Here is a 13,520-nt window from a genome sequence, read left to right on the forward strand (position 1 = left end):
CATCTCTGTATGTTAGTGAGCATCTCTGCATGTATGTGACCATCTCTGTATGTAAGTGAACATCTCTGTATGTATGTGAGCATCTCTGTATGTTATTGAGCATCTCTGTATGATGTGAGCATCTCTGTATGTAAGTGAGCATCTCTGTATGTATGTGAGCATCTCTGTATGTATGTGAGCATCTCTGTATGTTAGTGAGCATCTCTGTATGTAAGTGAGCATCTCTGTATGTTAGTGAGCATCTCTGTATGTAAGTGAGCATCTCTGTATGTTAGTGAACATTTCCATTTCTGTATTTTCCCCAATAAACTATGGTATATTTTGGTTATTTTTTTGTTTTTAATTTCAGTTTTCAAAAACTTGAAAGCAGCAAGTTAATTTCTATTTTAAAACAGTTGAGGGCTGAGGAGTTGTTTCAGCAGTTAAGGGCACTTGTTGCTCTTGTAGAAGACTCAGGTTGGATTCCAGGCACCCACATGATGGCTCACGACTGTCTGATACTCCAGTCCCAAGAGAACTGGTGTGCTCCGCTCTCCGCACATCTGGCATACATGTGGTGCACAGACAGGCATGAAGGCAAATCACTCAGACTCATATTTTTTTGAAAAATCTTTTAAAAATATGCTAAAAAAGTATTTGGATTAAATAATTCTCAGCAAATTTATCTCTATATTCTCTTCTACATAGTTAATTCATGACTTTCATCTAGTGTTCAGTAATAAACTATTTATTTGGATTAATTCTATCTAATTTATTAATAATGCTCTATGTGACATTATTTAAGATCAGTTTTATTAGTTTTTGGAGACAGGAAAGAATACATTAGAGATGAGGTATAGAACTTAATACCTGAGCTGGAGAGAGCGCTCAGCAGTTCAGCCCATAGACTGCTTTCCCAGAGGACCCGAGTTCAATTTCCAGCACCAAAGCTGGTCAGCTCACAACCACCTCAAACTCAAGCTCCAGGGGAGCTGGCACCTTGGCCTTCTCTAGGCACATCTCAGGTGCACACACCCATAAGTAAAAACAAAAACATAATTGATGAAGAAAACGGTAAATTTTTGGCGGTACACAAATTGCAAAGAAAGATATAACTTGGCCATTTTATTTGCCCACATTTCTGAGATAGACTCCACTTGAATAGTCTTTCTCATAAAAAACAAATGTGGGTATGTGTCTACCCATGGGTGGGGACAGACGAGCACAGGGGCAAGGACATAATACGCTGTGTTCTCTTTTCTGTTTTGCATGCCAAAGGGTTCCCAACAGTCTCGTAGGTGCCCGTGTTCTCAATGCCTACCCGTGGCTCCATGTGGTCCTATGCAGCCACTTGTCAGGAGGCTGCTGGAGCGGGCACAAGGCTGTCCAGCTGCTGCCGATGTCCGGTACTAACCAACCACTCATAGAACTTGTTCTCCACTAGGGCCTGGAACTGCTTCCTCTGCTCCCTGAAGTTGGGATTAAGAGCAAAAAATTGTAAGATTAGAGACCCCAGCAGATTATGATTCCCTAAAATCTCAATAAAACTAAATGACTACGTGCAGTTACCCTTCAGTTCTCACTGTGTTCAAGGCACAGTGAGACACAATGTTAGCTTAATACATTGCAGGTTCTTACTGAGGACAAAACGAATGAGCCAGTATTCTGACTGACGGGAATAAATGCATAAGGAAAAGAGACCGTCCTGCGGTCCAGGTCAGAAGATTATGGTCTCTGCATATGTCCCTGTCAACTATAAGCCCTTGTGGGGAAGACAGGAAAGAAGCAAGATAAATATACAGCATGAAGTTAAGTACTAAGAAAACCCTTGTTGGAGAACAGTGCTGTGTCAGCTGAGAATGCAGCATTACCGGAGTATTACTGTAGGAAAGGAGTGGACAGAGATGCCTCTCTAATATGACCTTCAACAGGATTATGTGGAACGGACTACTGGACAGAAATAATCAAAGCCCTAACGTGACAGCATGACATAGGCAAGAAAGAGAAGCAGAACCCACATCTGGGGACAACTTGCACATTAGCCTGGCAGGACACAATTCCACTGGATCTACAAGACACCAACAATAGAGAGGGCATTTGGGAATGACTACCACCCAAAGGGAGGGCAGGGTACTCCACAACCCCAACCGCACAATCCCGCTCAAGTCCAGCGGTGAGACCAAGACGGTACCAATGACTGGCAGGCCCTGTCTCCTGGGGGAGTGGATGCTGATACTCTGTATGTTAGATCTACCTCATCCCAACCTGTCCTACAGATAAATGACTAAGTTACAACCGTGCAGTCACTTTTCCTGAATGCAGATGGCATTTAATCTTCGGCAAGGCCACTTGCTTCCCACAACCCTCCACAAATCTCACAGTGTGAACCAGGATCTGGCTGGCAGTTTGCCTTCAATCTGGTTTCTGTCTTTTTTCCGCAGAAAGTTCTCAACTCATATTTAACTAAATGGCTTAACTTTATGGCAAGATTAAAACAGTGTATTTGCTCTGCAGAACTCTACTTCACATGTGTGTGTTTCAGGCTAGTAATCAGCAATATAATACTTTTTAATGCTGAGCAGCACCTGTGAAGTGTAGGCCTGCACGCCAACGGTCAGGAAAGTGGATGTTCTTCAGTGCTCCCACTGCACAAGCTTAGGTACAGTAAAGGAATTTTTGGCTTACAATGAGTTTTGCTCTGGATGTAACCCTAGTGTAAGCTAAGGTGCACCTTTATTCCCAAAGTTACACTAGCTCCTTTTACAGTACTTCTAACACCATTCCATGCTAGAATATAATTGCTTACCACATTCCAGACTCTACAAATCTCCCTAAGCTTTCCACGTGTGTAAGAGAGTCTAGGCATTTAAATGGTGGAAACATTTATACAGTAAGTCTTCTAAAAATATTTTTTCAATGACGATCTCAATATACACTCTAATTCTATAACTGTACTATATGGTGTCATATCTGAGAAGATAATAAGGACACAGAGACAAGAAGCACCTCTGGAACAAGGCCAACAAGGTCGTACTTGAATCCTCTGTGACTAAGTAAGTACTTAATCTTAGTTCTCTAGTCCTCATCTGCAACTGGGTACAGCTACTAGAAATAGTCAGTGAGTTAACATAGAGCTGATCAGATCAGTGCTTGGGCCATTCTAAGTACTCAGTCTGTGATCCAGACTCTACAAATCTCCCTAAGCTTTCCATCTCCATCGTTACTGATATACTAGAGTGACGACTTCCTATTCAGAAAGCTCTGAGTACAGTGAGGTCACCAATCTGCTGATATGATTCATGAGGTGAGAGCCACATCCAGGGTTTACACAGGGAACTGTAGTACTTCTACATAGATTCCCCAACTAAGGCATAAGTTGTCGATCCTGTGTGTGTGTGTTTATTGTATATATAGGTATGAAGTATGATGTACACACACATACAACACACACATTGAGGGAGCTTAGATTGAGATTTACAAAAATAACTTGACCCTGTGCTCAAATGGAGAGAGAAGAAGTTACCCCCACCGTGGTCGAGCACCGTAGTATTTCCTTTTCCTCTCTTAGACTCTCTAACAAATGAAATTTGTCCACCAAAGTATTTGTAAAGAACGATTACTTATTTCAAGCATGGGTAATTTTAAGTTATTCACAGTGGTCTGCTGAGAAGAAACATTGGTTAATAAAAACTTACTAAGCTCAGACTCTGTTTTTAGGATTCCTTTTCACATTCTCGTCTTCACACACTTACACATGGAGCCTGGCCTGCAGCCCGAGTATTTCCATCCTCCCCGTCCCCCTCTCTGCTCTCCCCCAGACACTGAACCACAGTCTGACTGCCTATGTGCTAGCCCAGAGTTCTATCTATTTAAGTCTGCCATGGCCTCTAGTGGAGAGTCTGTGTACCGCTGGCCTTACAGACGCTCCTGAATAAATGAATGCCATTCTGGGCTTCATCTCACAGCTTAAAGCAAACACTGCAAAGCTTCTACTGTGCAATTCTAGTGGAATGTTCGAGGTCTGATCATCAAAACACAGCATAATTTGACTCAGGTCACTTACCAAGCTTAGGGACCACTGTGCTGCACCCTGAATCCTACCTTGGATTCTGCTTCTCAGATATCTGCTCCTCCACTACTCTCAGATGTTCAGACTAGGCCTCACTTGCTATGCAAAGTTCCCATCCTTCAGGACCCATTACAAATTCTATCTCCTTGACACATCTTCCTTAATTGTTCACACCGCTGTCTTTGAACTCTTTGTAAACTGCATGCCAGGTCTCTGGCTTCTGGAGTTCAAAGACCAATATCCCTTAAATAAAAACCTGGGCATAACATAATACTCACAGCTATGTATTGTCCCATGCATGAAGTTTTTAAAAAGCCACTTTGGTGCCCCCTAAGTAGAATGAAACACAGTATTTTATACTGCAAATCTAGCTTTTAAAAACATACTTTCATTATTTCTCCCATTTTAGCATTGATTAAGGGAGTAAGTGACAAGAACTAGCAAGAATCAGTTTTGGTACAACCATCTTCAAGAATGTGACTTGTAAGTCTGTGGTATGGTGGGAAAGCAGTGTACAAGAGGATGCTAACAGCTAAGTTGTTAAGGCTGAAGCACATCCCATTCTCTAGACAAGATTGCTTTAGTTCACGCACATCTTCTCTCTGCCAACTAAGTGTAAGCTGATTTTTATTGTGATTTTTATTGTGATTTTAATTTTGTGTGATTTTTATTGTGACGCACTCCCTCCCACTAACCTGGAATCTGTGATCCTCCTGCCCCAAGCTTTAGGTGCTGGGATCACAGGCTTGTGCCACAGAGCAACTTCAACTTCTTCAAGGATGCGAGCCTAATACCTGAGTACCTACCTTAGCATCTTCTAGCCACACAGCATCTAGAATACTAACCTGGATTCAAGCCCTGAGAAAGGATGCACACGACATTTTAATTTGTGTGGCTAGATACTATAAACTATCCAAATTAATTTATCTTCCCATCAAGTGTTGCACAAATGGCAAAACACTGACTAGAAGACACTTACTTTGTCAGACGAGCCTCCTTCACAGTTTTCTGCCAGGTATGTATGCTCTCTTCTCTTTGAGCCAGTGCTTTCTGGTAGGCAGAGGGGAGACCCCCAGGTATCTCTGCTGTGTCCCCTTCCATCTCAAAGGGAATAACAAATATGTAGAACTCGGAAGGAGGCAAGAGCTGGAAGACTCTTGTGTCAGAGCCTTCTTTGCACACCACCATCGGGTTGTCCCAATAGTTAGGCACTGTAGCAAGGCCAGTCCTGGCCATGTGGTCCTCCAGCATTGGGTAATGGGTATGAAAGGGGGCAAAAGTTACTGTCTGGTTTCCAGAGAGAATAAGTGGACGTGAAGGTGTCATAATGTGAAAGGTGCAGCTTGTTGTAGAAGAGATGGACAGTCGGTGGCAAACAGCAATGACTTTTAGATTCTCACAGTCATGTAGGTGAAGAGTTGTCTCCACAGGACCCAACACAAAGGTACTATTCCTGCATTTTTCAATTGTCATGGATCTGAAAAATTTTAAATGAGTTAAATTCTTCTGAATCAATTACCTAGAATAAAATTCATTCTCAAAACAAAAACAAAACCCCCAGTCCAAAGAAAATATCAAAATATTAGGGATCTACGCTTACCGTAAGGGGGAGAGCAGATATATAAAAGACTCACTGCAGCGATGAGCCCTGACGTGTGCTCCTACTAGAGTTTCTGAGCTCTTGGCCAGTGTCTGCTTGTAAACCTGGCTCATCACCACGATGCGGTGCAACCGAGGAGCCATGTGAGCATTGCAAGCAATCTTGGCTCTTTTGGTCGAACCTTCAACTGTTTAAGAAAACACACAAATAATAAGATAGTTTCAAATCAAAGAAAACATGTGACCATAAGCTCATATGCATCTACATGTGCTCCTGCCTACTGTCTGTCCATTACATATAAAGAAATAAATGTAAGAGTTAATGATAAAGTACTGTTTACTGTTCTTTTTCTATATATCTGTAATCTTTCAAAATCATCTTTAACAAATGTAAACCTATAATAGCCTCAAGATTTCTGGTAGAGCTAGGATGAGTTTTCTCCTTTACCTACTAAGTTAGGTAACATGCCTAAGGTCTTACACTAGTGGCAGATAGATCCAAACAGCTCCTCCTCAGGATGCTCACTGTCATCTCAACCATGATGGCCTCCTCAAACTGCCATACCACAAACTCTACATCCTTCTCAGCTGTCTTAGTCAGGGTTTCTATTCCTGCACAAGCATCATGACCAAGAAGCAAGTTGGGGAGGAAAGGGTTTATTCAGCTTACACTTCCATACTGCTGTTCATCACCGAAGGAAGTCAGGACTGGAACTCAGGCAGGTCAGGAAGCAGGAGCTGATGCAGAGGCCATGGAGGGATGTTACTTACTGGCTTGCTTCCCCTGGCTTGCTCAGCTTGCTCTCTTATAGACCCAAGACTACCAGCCCAGAGATGGCACCACCCACAAGGGGACCTCCCCCCTTGATCACTAATTGAGAAAATGCCTTACAGCTGGACCTCGTGGAGGCATTTCTTCAACTGAAGCTCCTTTCTCTGTGATAACTCCAGATGTGTCAAGTTGACCCAAAACCAGTACATCAACTAACAGCATCATCCCAGGACTCCCACTTGAGTTCACATCTTCTCTCCCTAAGATCATTCCTACTGGGAACGCACCTCCCCACAGGGTCCCCACCGACACAGCCTTGTCACCATTTGTCTTGCTGCTCTATCTGCACTTCCCACTAGCCACGCAGACAATCTAACCCAGTCCAATGTGGAAAGGATATACAGATATGCTAAAATTCTTCTTTTAAGAGACTTATTAGTTTTCAATTGCACATAACCATATGCATAAAACCTGGTTATGTAGAAAAATAACATTAAAAAGTTTAAATATTGTTTTATTATAAAACTACTAGAATTTTAATATAGTCATATGAGATTAGATAGTCTTAATTTTCCCACAGTGCCTTCCCTATCAAGGGTAAAGCTCCCTTAAGCCTATGTGTTTTTTTTATAAAGCTAAGGATTACACAGTTTCACCTACATGTCTATAAGATCCCTGAATCTCAAGGAGACTCTGATTCATGGCAGAATGGCTGGGTTGGATATAGACTTCCTGGATCACTTAAAAAAAAAAAAAAAAAAAAAAAAGACCAGACTTTGTAGATAATGTGCAATCATTCTGTTTTACAGTGTTATAAAAATATGAAAAAAAGATGTGATTCTTTCTGGAGCTGTTGCTCAATGGTAGAACGCATGCTTAGGATGCGTGAAGCCCCAAGTTCAATCCCTTAGCATGTCCTAAAAAACCCTGAAAAAGAGTCAACTTTCTGGGGGGAAAGGGGGTTGATACAGGGTCTCAGTATGTAGACCAGGCTGTTCTAGAATTCACTCTCAGAGACCAGGCTGGCCTCAAACTCAGATATCTACCAGCCTCTGCCTCCTGAGTGCTAGGACAAAAGGCATGCAACACCATACCCAGCTAAGCCAATATATTTAAAGAAAAATATATGGAAGTTTTCTGTGGAATCTTTGCAATTCTGAAATTGTGGAAAGACTACTATATTTTATTTTCTCAGTAATCTGGCCTGGCACATAGCTTAGCAGCATAGATATCTGAAATGTTTTCTTGGTTCTTTTCTTGAAACTTATACATGGGCCCACTAGTCTACAGCAGTGGAACCTAGCTGTGAGCCACGGCTGTCCAGTGACACAGTCCACACTGGTCCCTTGTTACTGTTCATATAATTTCTAATTTAGAAAGAAGGAAGTATATTCCTTGCTTGTGTCTTGCAGCTAAAAGCCACTCATCTCTACACCAACTCTGAGGTGTCATCTATTGGTATGCCAAATCCTGCTGCTAAATAGAAATGAAAAAGCCTCAAGCAAGCATCTGAGAGCAGAGGGAAGAGAGAACTGGGGGAGGGCGGATTATAGCTTCTGTGAATGTGACAAAAGACCCAGATCACCTGAGGGTCCTGCTCCACTGTGCAGGGCACATACAGAAGACAGATCCTCTTTTATATGGAGGCACGTCTTGCTTACTTACTGTGGGGGTTTGAGTAGGAATGACCCCCACAGACTCATGTGTTTGAATGCTTGGCCAATAGGGAGAGCATGGCACTGTCAGGAGAGGTGGCCTTGTTGGAGGAAGTGTGCCACTAGGGATGGGCTTTGAGGTCTCAGAAGCTCGAGGTTTCTCTTGCTGTTTGTAGATGAAGACGTAGACCTCTTAGCTCCTTCTCCAGCACCATGTCTGCCTTCACCATGCTTCTCACCATGATGATAATGGACTGAACCTGTAAGCCAGCCCCAGTTAAATATTTTCCTTAATAAGAGCTGCCATGATCATGGTGTCTCTTCACAGCAATAAAACCATAACAAAGACATTCACTTGGGTTTTTTTTTCCCTCTATTTTTACCTTATATTCATGTATGTTTTACCTGCATGTATGTTGTGTACCACATGTGTGCACTGCAGAGACAGAAGAATCTCACCATATAGCCCAATTTGCCCTTGTACCTGTGATTCTTCTGTTCTGTCTTCCAAGTGCTAGATTATAGATAGGTATGTGCCACTTCACCAGGCTAGAAGACACCTGATCATTCACACACCAGCAAACAGCAGGTTTCCCTGTTACTGAATTTAACATTAGGTAAAGCATCATTCTTTAAATACCTTGGTGAGTCCAAGCCAATTTCTTTCCAGACTTGAGGCAAGCAGATGGACCAAACGGATTTGTGGTCAAAGAGGCCCTCAACCATGCTTCCAGCTTGTAGAGAGAGAAAGTCTTAGAGCTCTTTGAGAAGCCACTTGCTACGTGCAGTGGTTGCCACAGTGCAAGTTGATGAAGGGGATAGACCTTCTTGGCTCTGCTCACGGTGCCTTCAATGAGAAAGCTGAGCGCCGTGACAGCATCCCGTGAGAGCAGACTGCTGTGGGTCGAGTGAAAGGATGAAGTGAGCTGCTCTGGGTCTAGAAGCAGCTCGAGGAGCTCTGACAGATGATTACAGACAAAAGCCTGGTGACTGTAGTCATTCCAATTCTAAAACAAACAAAGGAAAAAACGCTCAACTGAACAAAGATGTCCTGTAAGATAAACATCTGACATTTTAATTACATTGCATTGATATGATGCCTCATTCCCTCAAAAGAAAGTAGGTAGCTGTGTAAAAGTAACCTTGGTGTATGTACTATGTGTGAACTAACTCCACAGCACTACAGGTTCAATACCCCTTTATCTAATATGGTGAGACCAGAACTATTATGGGGTTTTGTCTAATTTTTATTTCTTATGTTCAAAGCAATGATTTTATTTATCTTCGCCAAGTAACAGGCCATCTATCTTATGATTTATTTTTGAAGTCTTGAATATTTAAACTAGCTAATTCATCCTCTGTTCTTATACACAGAATTACACACTCCTTGTTCATGACGTAATTATCATGGTGCATACCAAGACCCGTGGCCTCATCCCTGGACTTAACCTAGAACGAATGTCTTTTGTGATCATTAATTTGTTCCAAGCCTATTTTTCTTTCTAGTGCAATTTATGTGCTTGTCGCACATGAATGCTCATTGAACTCCTTTTCTGACATATGCAGCCTTTATTATTTATAAGAGGAGGAATATTCTATTTTTTATTCTCACCTTAAACTTTCTACCAACTATCTTAACTTCTTAAAATTATTTGAATCAAACCAGGAATTCTGTAAAATCATTACCAGGAATTATAAAATCAACAATTCATTCAAACAACATTATTTCATAAAAGTCCATCTTCATGTTGATCTGCAGGAAATTTGTCCAATAAGGTGGGCTGTTAATATCCACAAACCAATCATAACGTACTACAGGCAGAAGGGTCTGTTGTTGCCCAGTCACAGCAGGTCAGAGAAATACAGGAATACAGAGAAATGAGGAATACAGCAATGACAACATGAGAACACACATTAGCAGCAAGAAGCGATCCAGAGATGACACCCCTGAGACCATGCCTTCCCAAGGTACACCCATCACAGCCATGCAAAAAGGTGGGCTGCCTCCAGGAAGCCCACTTGTCCATTGCAGCTCCCCTACCTGGCATCTGCCAAGGGCTCGTTAAAGAACAGGAACTAGAAAGCCATCTGCTCCTCTTTCAGAGGCCATGCTCTCACACACGTCTCTTTTCCTCCGATGAGAAGCCATCTGTACTTCAGTTTCTAATCTCTCGGAATTGCAGGTCACTTGTGGGCTATTCTAATAGGCTGTAATGCCACATAAGTACCCATCATTAACTAGTAAGTCCTTCAGTCTAAAGGACTGATAGCTCGAGGTCTTCATTTCAAAATAGGCCAATGAGACCAGTGCACGGTAGTGTATGTTATCACTATGATTACCTGGGACACACACCCAGGATTACCTAGAGTACACCCAGGAGTTTGGGACCAGCTTTGTTAATATTAATGAGATTCGTCCCAACAAACAAAGTCAAAGGTATAACAGTGAATATGTTACTCAATTTTCCTGGAGCCTTAGGCATAGGGACTGTATTCGAGATGTACCATTTGGGCTTGGGTACACCACAATCACTTATTTCTTTTATTTTGACTCCCTTTGAATCTCTACAATAGTCTGCATTTGCATCAAAAAGCTGCTTTGATGAGGGGCCAGCAATATACTTATCTGTGAATATAAAGATAAGTGTTTAGAACACAATTAAACTATACTGGCTTAGGACAATGGCAGAGGTAGCTTCTCCTTTGAGGCCTGTGACCTCTGTAGCCACAGAAGTCAGTTGGTTCGGTCTACAGTGCCAAGCATGAATTCCCTCCCTTAAATCCAAAGACAGTTGTTGGTACTCCTGAGATTTAAGCCCTACTATTGCACTGCTGGAGATGCCCTGCCAGTCATTCTTGTGGTTTGTAGGCCTTGCATTGTGGCAGAATGGGCAAAGACCAGACTGCCTGCTGCTGTGTGGTCCCCTATGTTCAAGCTACACCCAGTGTGGCACACAGTCTCCTTCTGCTGCCTACAGATCAAGATGTGGAACCATCTGTAGAATGGGTGTTAGAAATCAAACCTGGGTCCTCTACAAGAACAACCAGTGCTCTTACCTCCTGAGCTTCTCTCAGCCCCTAACACAGGACTTCTTAGACTTTTTCCTACTCCTACTTGCTTGCCTGAGAAGTTTACACAATCCTGGATGTAGGTCTATAAATTAGGTGTACAAACATTTTCTGACAATAAAACATTAAGAAATTCACTTTAAGGTGAAAGCAGAAGTTTGCACTGGGCAGAAGATGAAGGGTCAGCTGCCTGAGGATCAAGATGTAGAGCTCTCAGCTCCTTCTCCTGAACCATGCCTGCCTGTATACTGCCATGCTTTCCTCCATGATAATAAAGGACTACACCTCTGAAACTGTAAGCTAGCCCCAGGAAGAAGGAAGCTTTGTGCCTGCTTGCCCTCACTCTTGCTACCATGTTTGTCTACCCTTGCTGAGGTGGTATTATATCTAACGTCTTCGAGATTCCAGCACAGGCTGAAGACCAGCAGCTCTCCAGGAATCCTTCAGCCCTTCAACACCAAACTGGGACGGTAGAGACATGCAGCCTAACAGACTGAGCAACTTCCAGATTCTTGGCCTTTCCACTGTGAGACAGCCATTGCTGGCCTGCCTGAACTACATCCTCTAAGACAGTCTAATAAATCACCTTTTAATGTGGCTACTGTTCCTTGAGAACACTAAAACACGCATCTGTACTGTATTGTGGAACCTAGTAATAATGGACTCCCTTGTACTGAACTAAAGTTCTAACAGTGAGCTGCTAAAACCAGAAAAAAAAATCAGCAGTGGATTTGTTCCCATATAACGTGAAGTACTTTGATCTTATGCATTGGAGGGTATGGCCTACACTAAAAATGGGTAAAGTTACAGGTCTACAATAATGGATTCCTTTAAGAATAATCTTCAGGGCCGGCCACACGCCTTTATCCCTAGCACTTGGGAGGCAGAGGCATGTTTGAGGCCAGCCTGGTCTACAGAGTGAGTTCCAGGACAGCCAGGGCTATACAGAGAAACCCTGTCTCGGAAACCAAAAAAGTAAAAAAAAAAAAAAAAAANGGGCTGGTGAGATGGCTCAGTGGGTAAGAGCACCCGACTGCTCTTCCGAAGGTCCAGAGTTCAAATCCCAGCAACCACATGGTGGCTCACAACCATCCACAATGAGATCTGGCGCCCTCTTCTGGAGTGTCTGAAGACAGCTACAGTGTACTTATATATAATAAAATAAATCTTTAAAAAACAAACAAACAAACAAAGCAACATAAGGTGAAAGAGAGAGAGAGAAAAGCAAAGCAAAATGCCACTGAGGTGGTAGTTTGTTTGTTGAAAAAAAAAAAAAAGAATAATCTTCAGAAAATACATGAAGCAAAGACAAGGTTTTTTTCCCAAACCAACCTTTCATTTATGCCTAAGAATTCTCAGTATCCTGGGATTCTTCGTAAGCTTTGAGTGTATGCTGAGGGATAGCAGAACTCAAACCTTCTGAGCACGAGGAGCCTTGGCCAGGTCCGTTTGGTACAGTGCAGCCTTGCGTATGGTACTGTCCAGAGGGAGCCCACAGAGAATAAGAGATGCTGTGACGCACTACGGCATTCACAAGCCTTGATGCACACAATGGCATGGCCCATCAAGATGGGTTACTGCACGCTCCAGTGCTGGCTACACCATCCCAGAAGGACAACTTGGAAAATCCTAACTACATTAGGAGATCCCAGAGTTAAATCTGGAGAGATCATGCAGGTTTTCCGGGGGGCTTGATGCAAATCTACATTTTATTTTTGTAGAAAACTGGGTTGACTTGTACTGATAAGTAAATTTACTTTAAGACCATTCCTCAAAAAAAAAAAAAAAAGCAATTTTACCATTTATTACTGATTACATCAAATCTGCATACTACTAAAATAGCACAGGAAATAAATCAGACCAACAATTAACAAATGGGGTCCCAAGGAAACTAAAAAGCTTCTGTCTAATGAGGGAAATTGTTAGGAAATTTCCTTCTCCCAGAATGGGAGGAAACCTTTGCCAGCTACTTAACTAACAAAGGACTGAAGTCTACAATATACTAAGAACTCAGAAAATTAAAGAGAAAAAAAAAAACAATTAAAAACAAGCAATAGGAATCAACAAAAGATTCCCAAAGGGGGATATGTAAATTGATAGGAAACATCTTTAAAAGAGCTCAACTTCTGCAGTCATAAGGCAAGTGCAGATGAAAGGTACATGAGGATTCCATGTCACCCAGTCAGAAAAGGCCAGCATCAGGACATGCATGAATGGTGACAGGTGCTAGTACGACTGTGGCAGAGTGAGCTCTCCCTTATACACTGTGACAGAGAGAGTGAGCTCTCCCTATATACTGTGACTGTGACAGACAGAGTGAGCTCTCCCTATATACTGTGACTGTGACAGACAGAGTGTGCTCTCCCTATATACTGTG

At 42.3% G+C, this 13,520-nt stretch overlaps 1 protein-coding gene across 5 annotated transcripts in view; it reads right to left on the reverse strand.

The window, feature by feature from the left end:
* The window catches only part of Tbccd1 (TBCC domain containing 1), a 45,408-nt gene that overhangs the window by 3,536 nt on the left and 28,352 nt on the right, over positions 1–13,520 (reverse strand). For all 5 annotated transcript variants that reach the window (XM_029470441.1, XM_021185087.2, XM_021185085.2 and 2 more), the window contains 4 exons: positions 8,715–9,081; positions 5,649–5,835; positions 5,028–5,525; positions 1,301–1,448 (listed from right to left, as the gene is read on the reverse strand). In XM_029470441.1, coding sequence (XP_029326301.1) covers positions 1,334–1,448; positions 5,028–5,525; positions 5,649–5,835; positions 8,715–9,081 — 1,167 coding nt within the window. In that variant the 3' untranslated portion in view covers positions 1,301–1,333. The remainder of the gene's footprint in view (positions 1–1,300; positions 1,449–5,027; positions 5,526–5,648; positions 5,836–8,714; positions 9,082–13,520) is intronic.

This window comes from Mus caroli, chromosome 16 (assembly GCF_900094665.2).
Source record: "Mus caroli chromosome 16, CAROLI_EIJ_v1.1, whole genome shotgun sequence".
Taxonomy (NCBI): domain Eukaryota; kingdom Metazoa; phylum Chordata; class Mammalia; order Rodentia; family Muridae; genus Mus; species Mus caroli.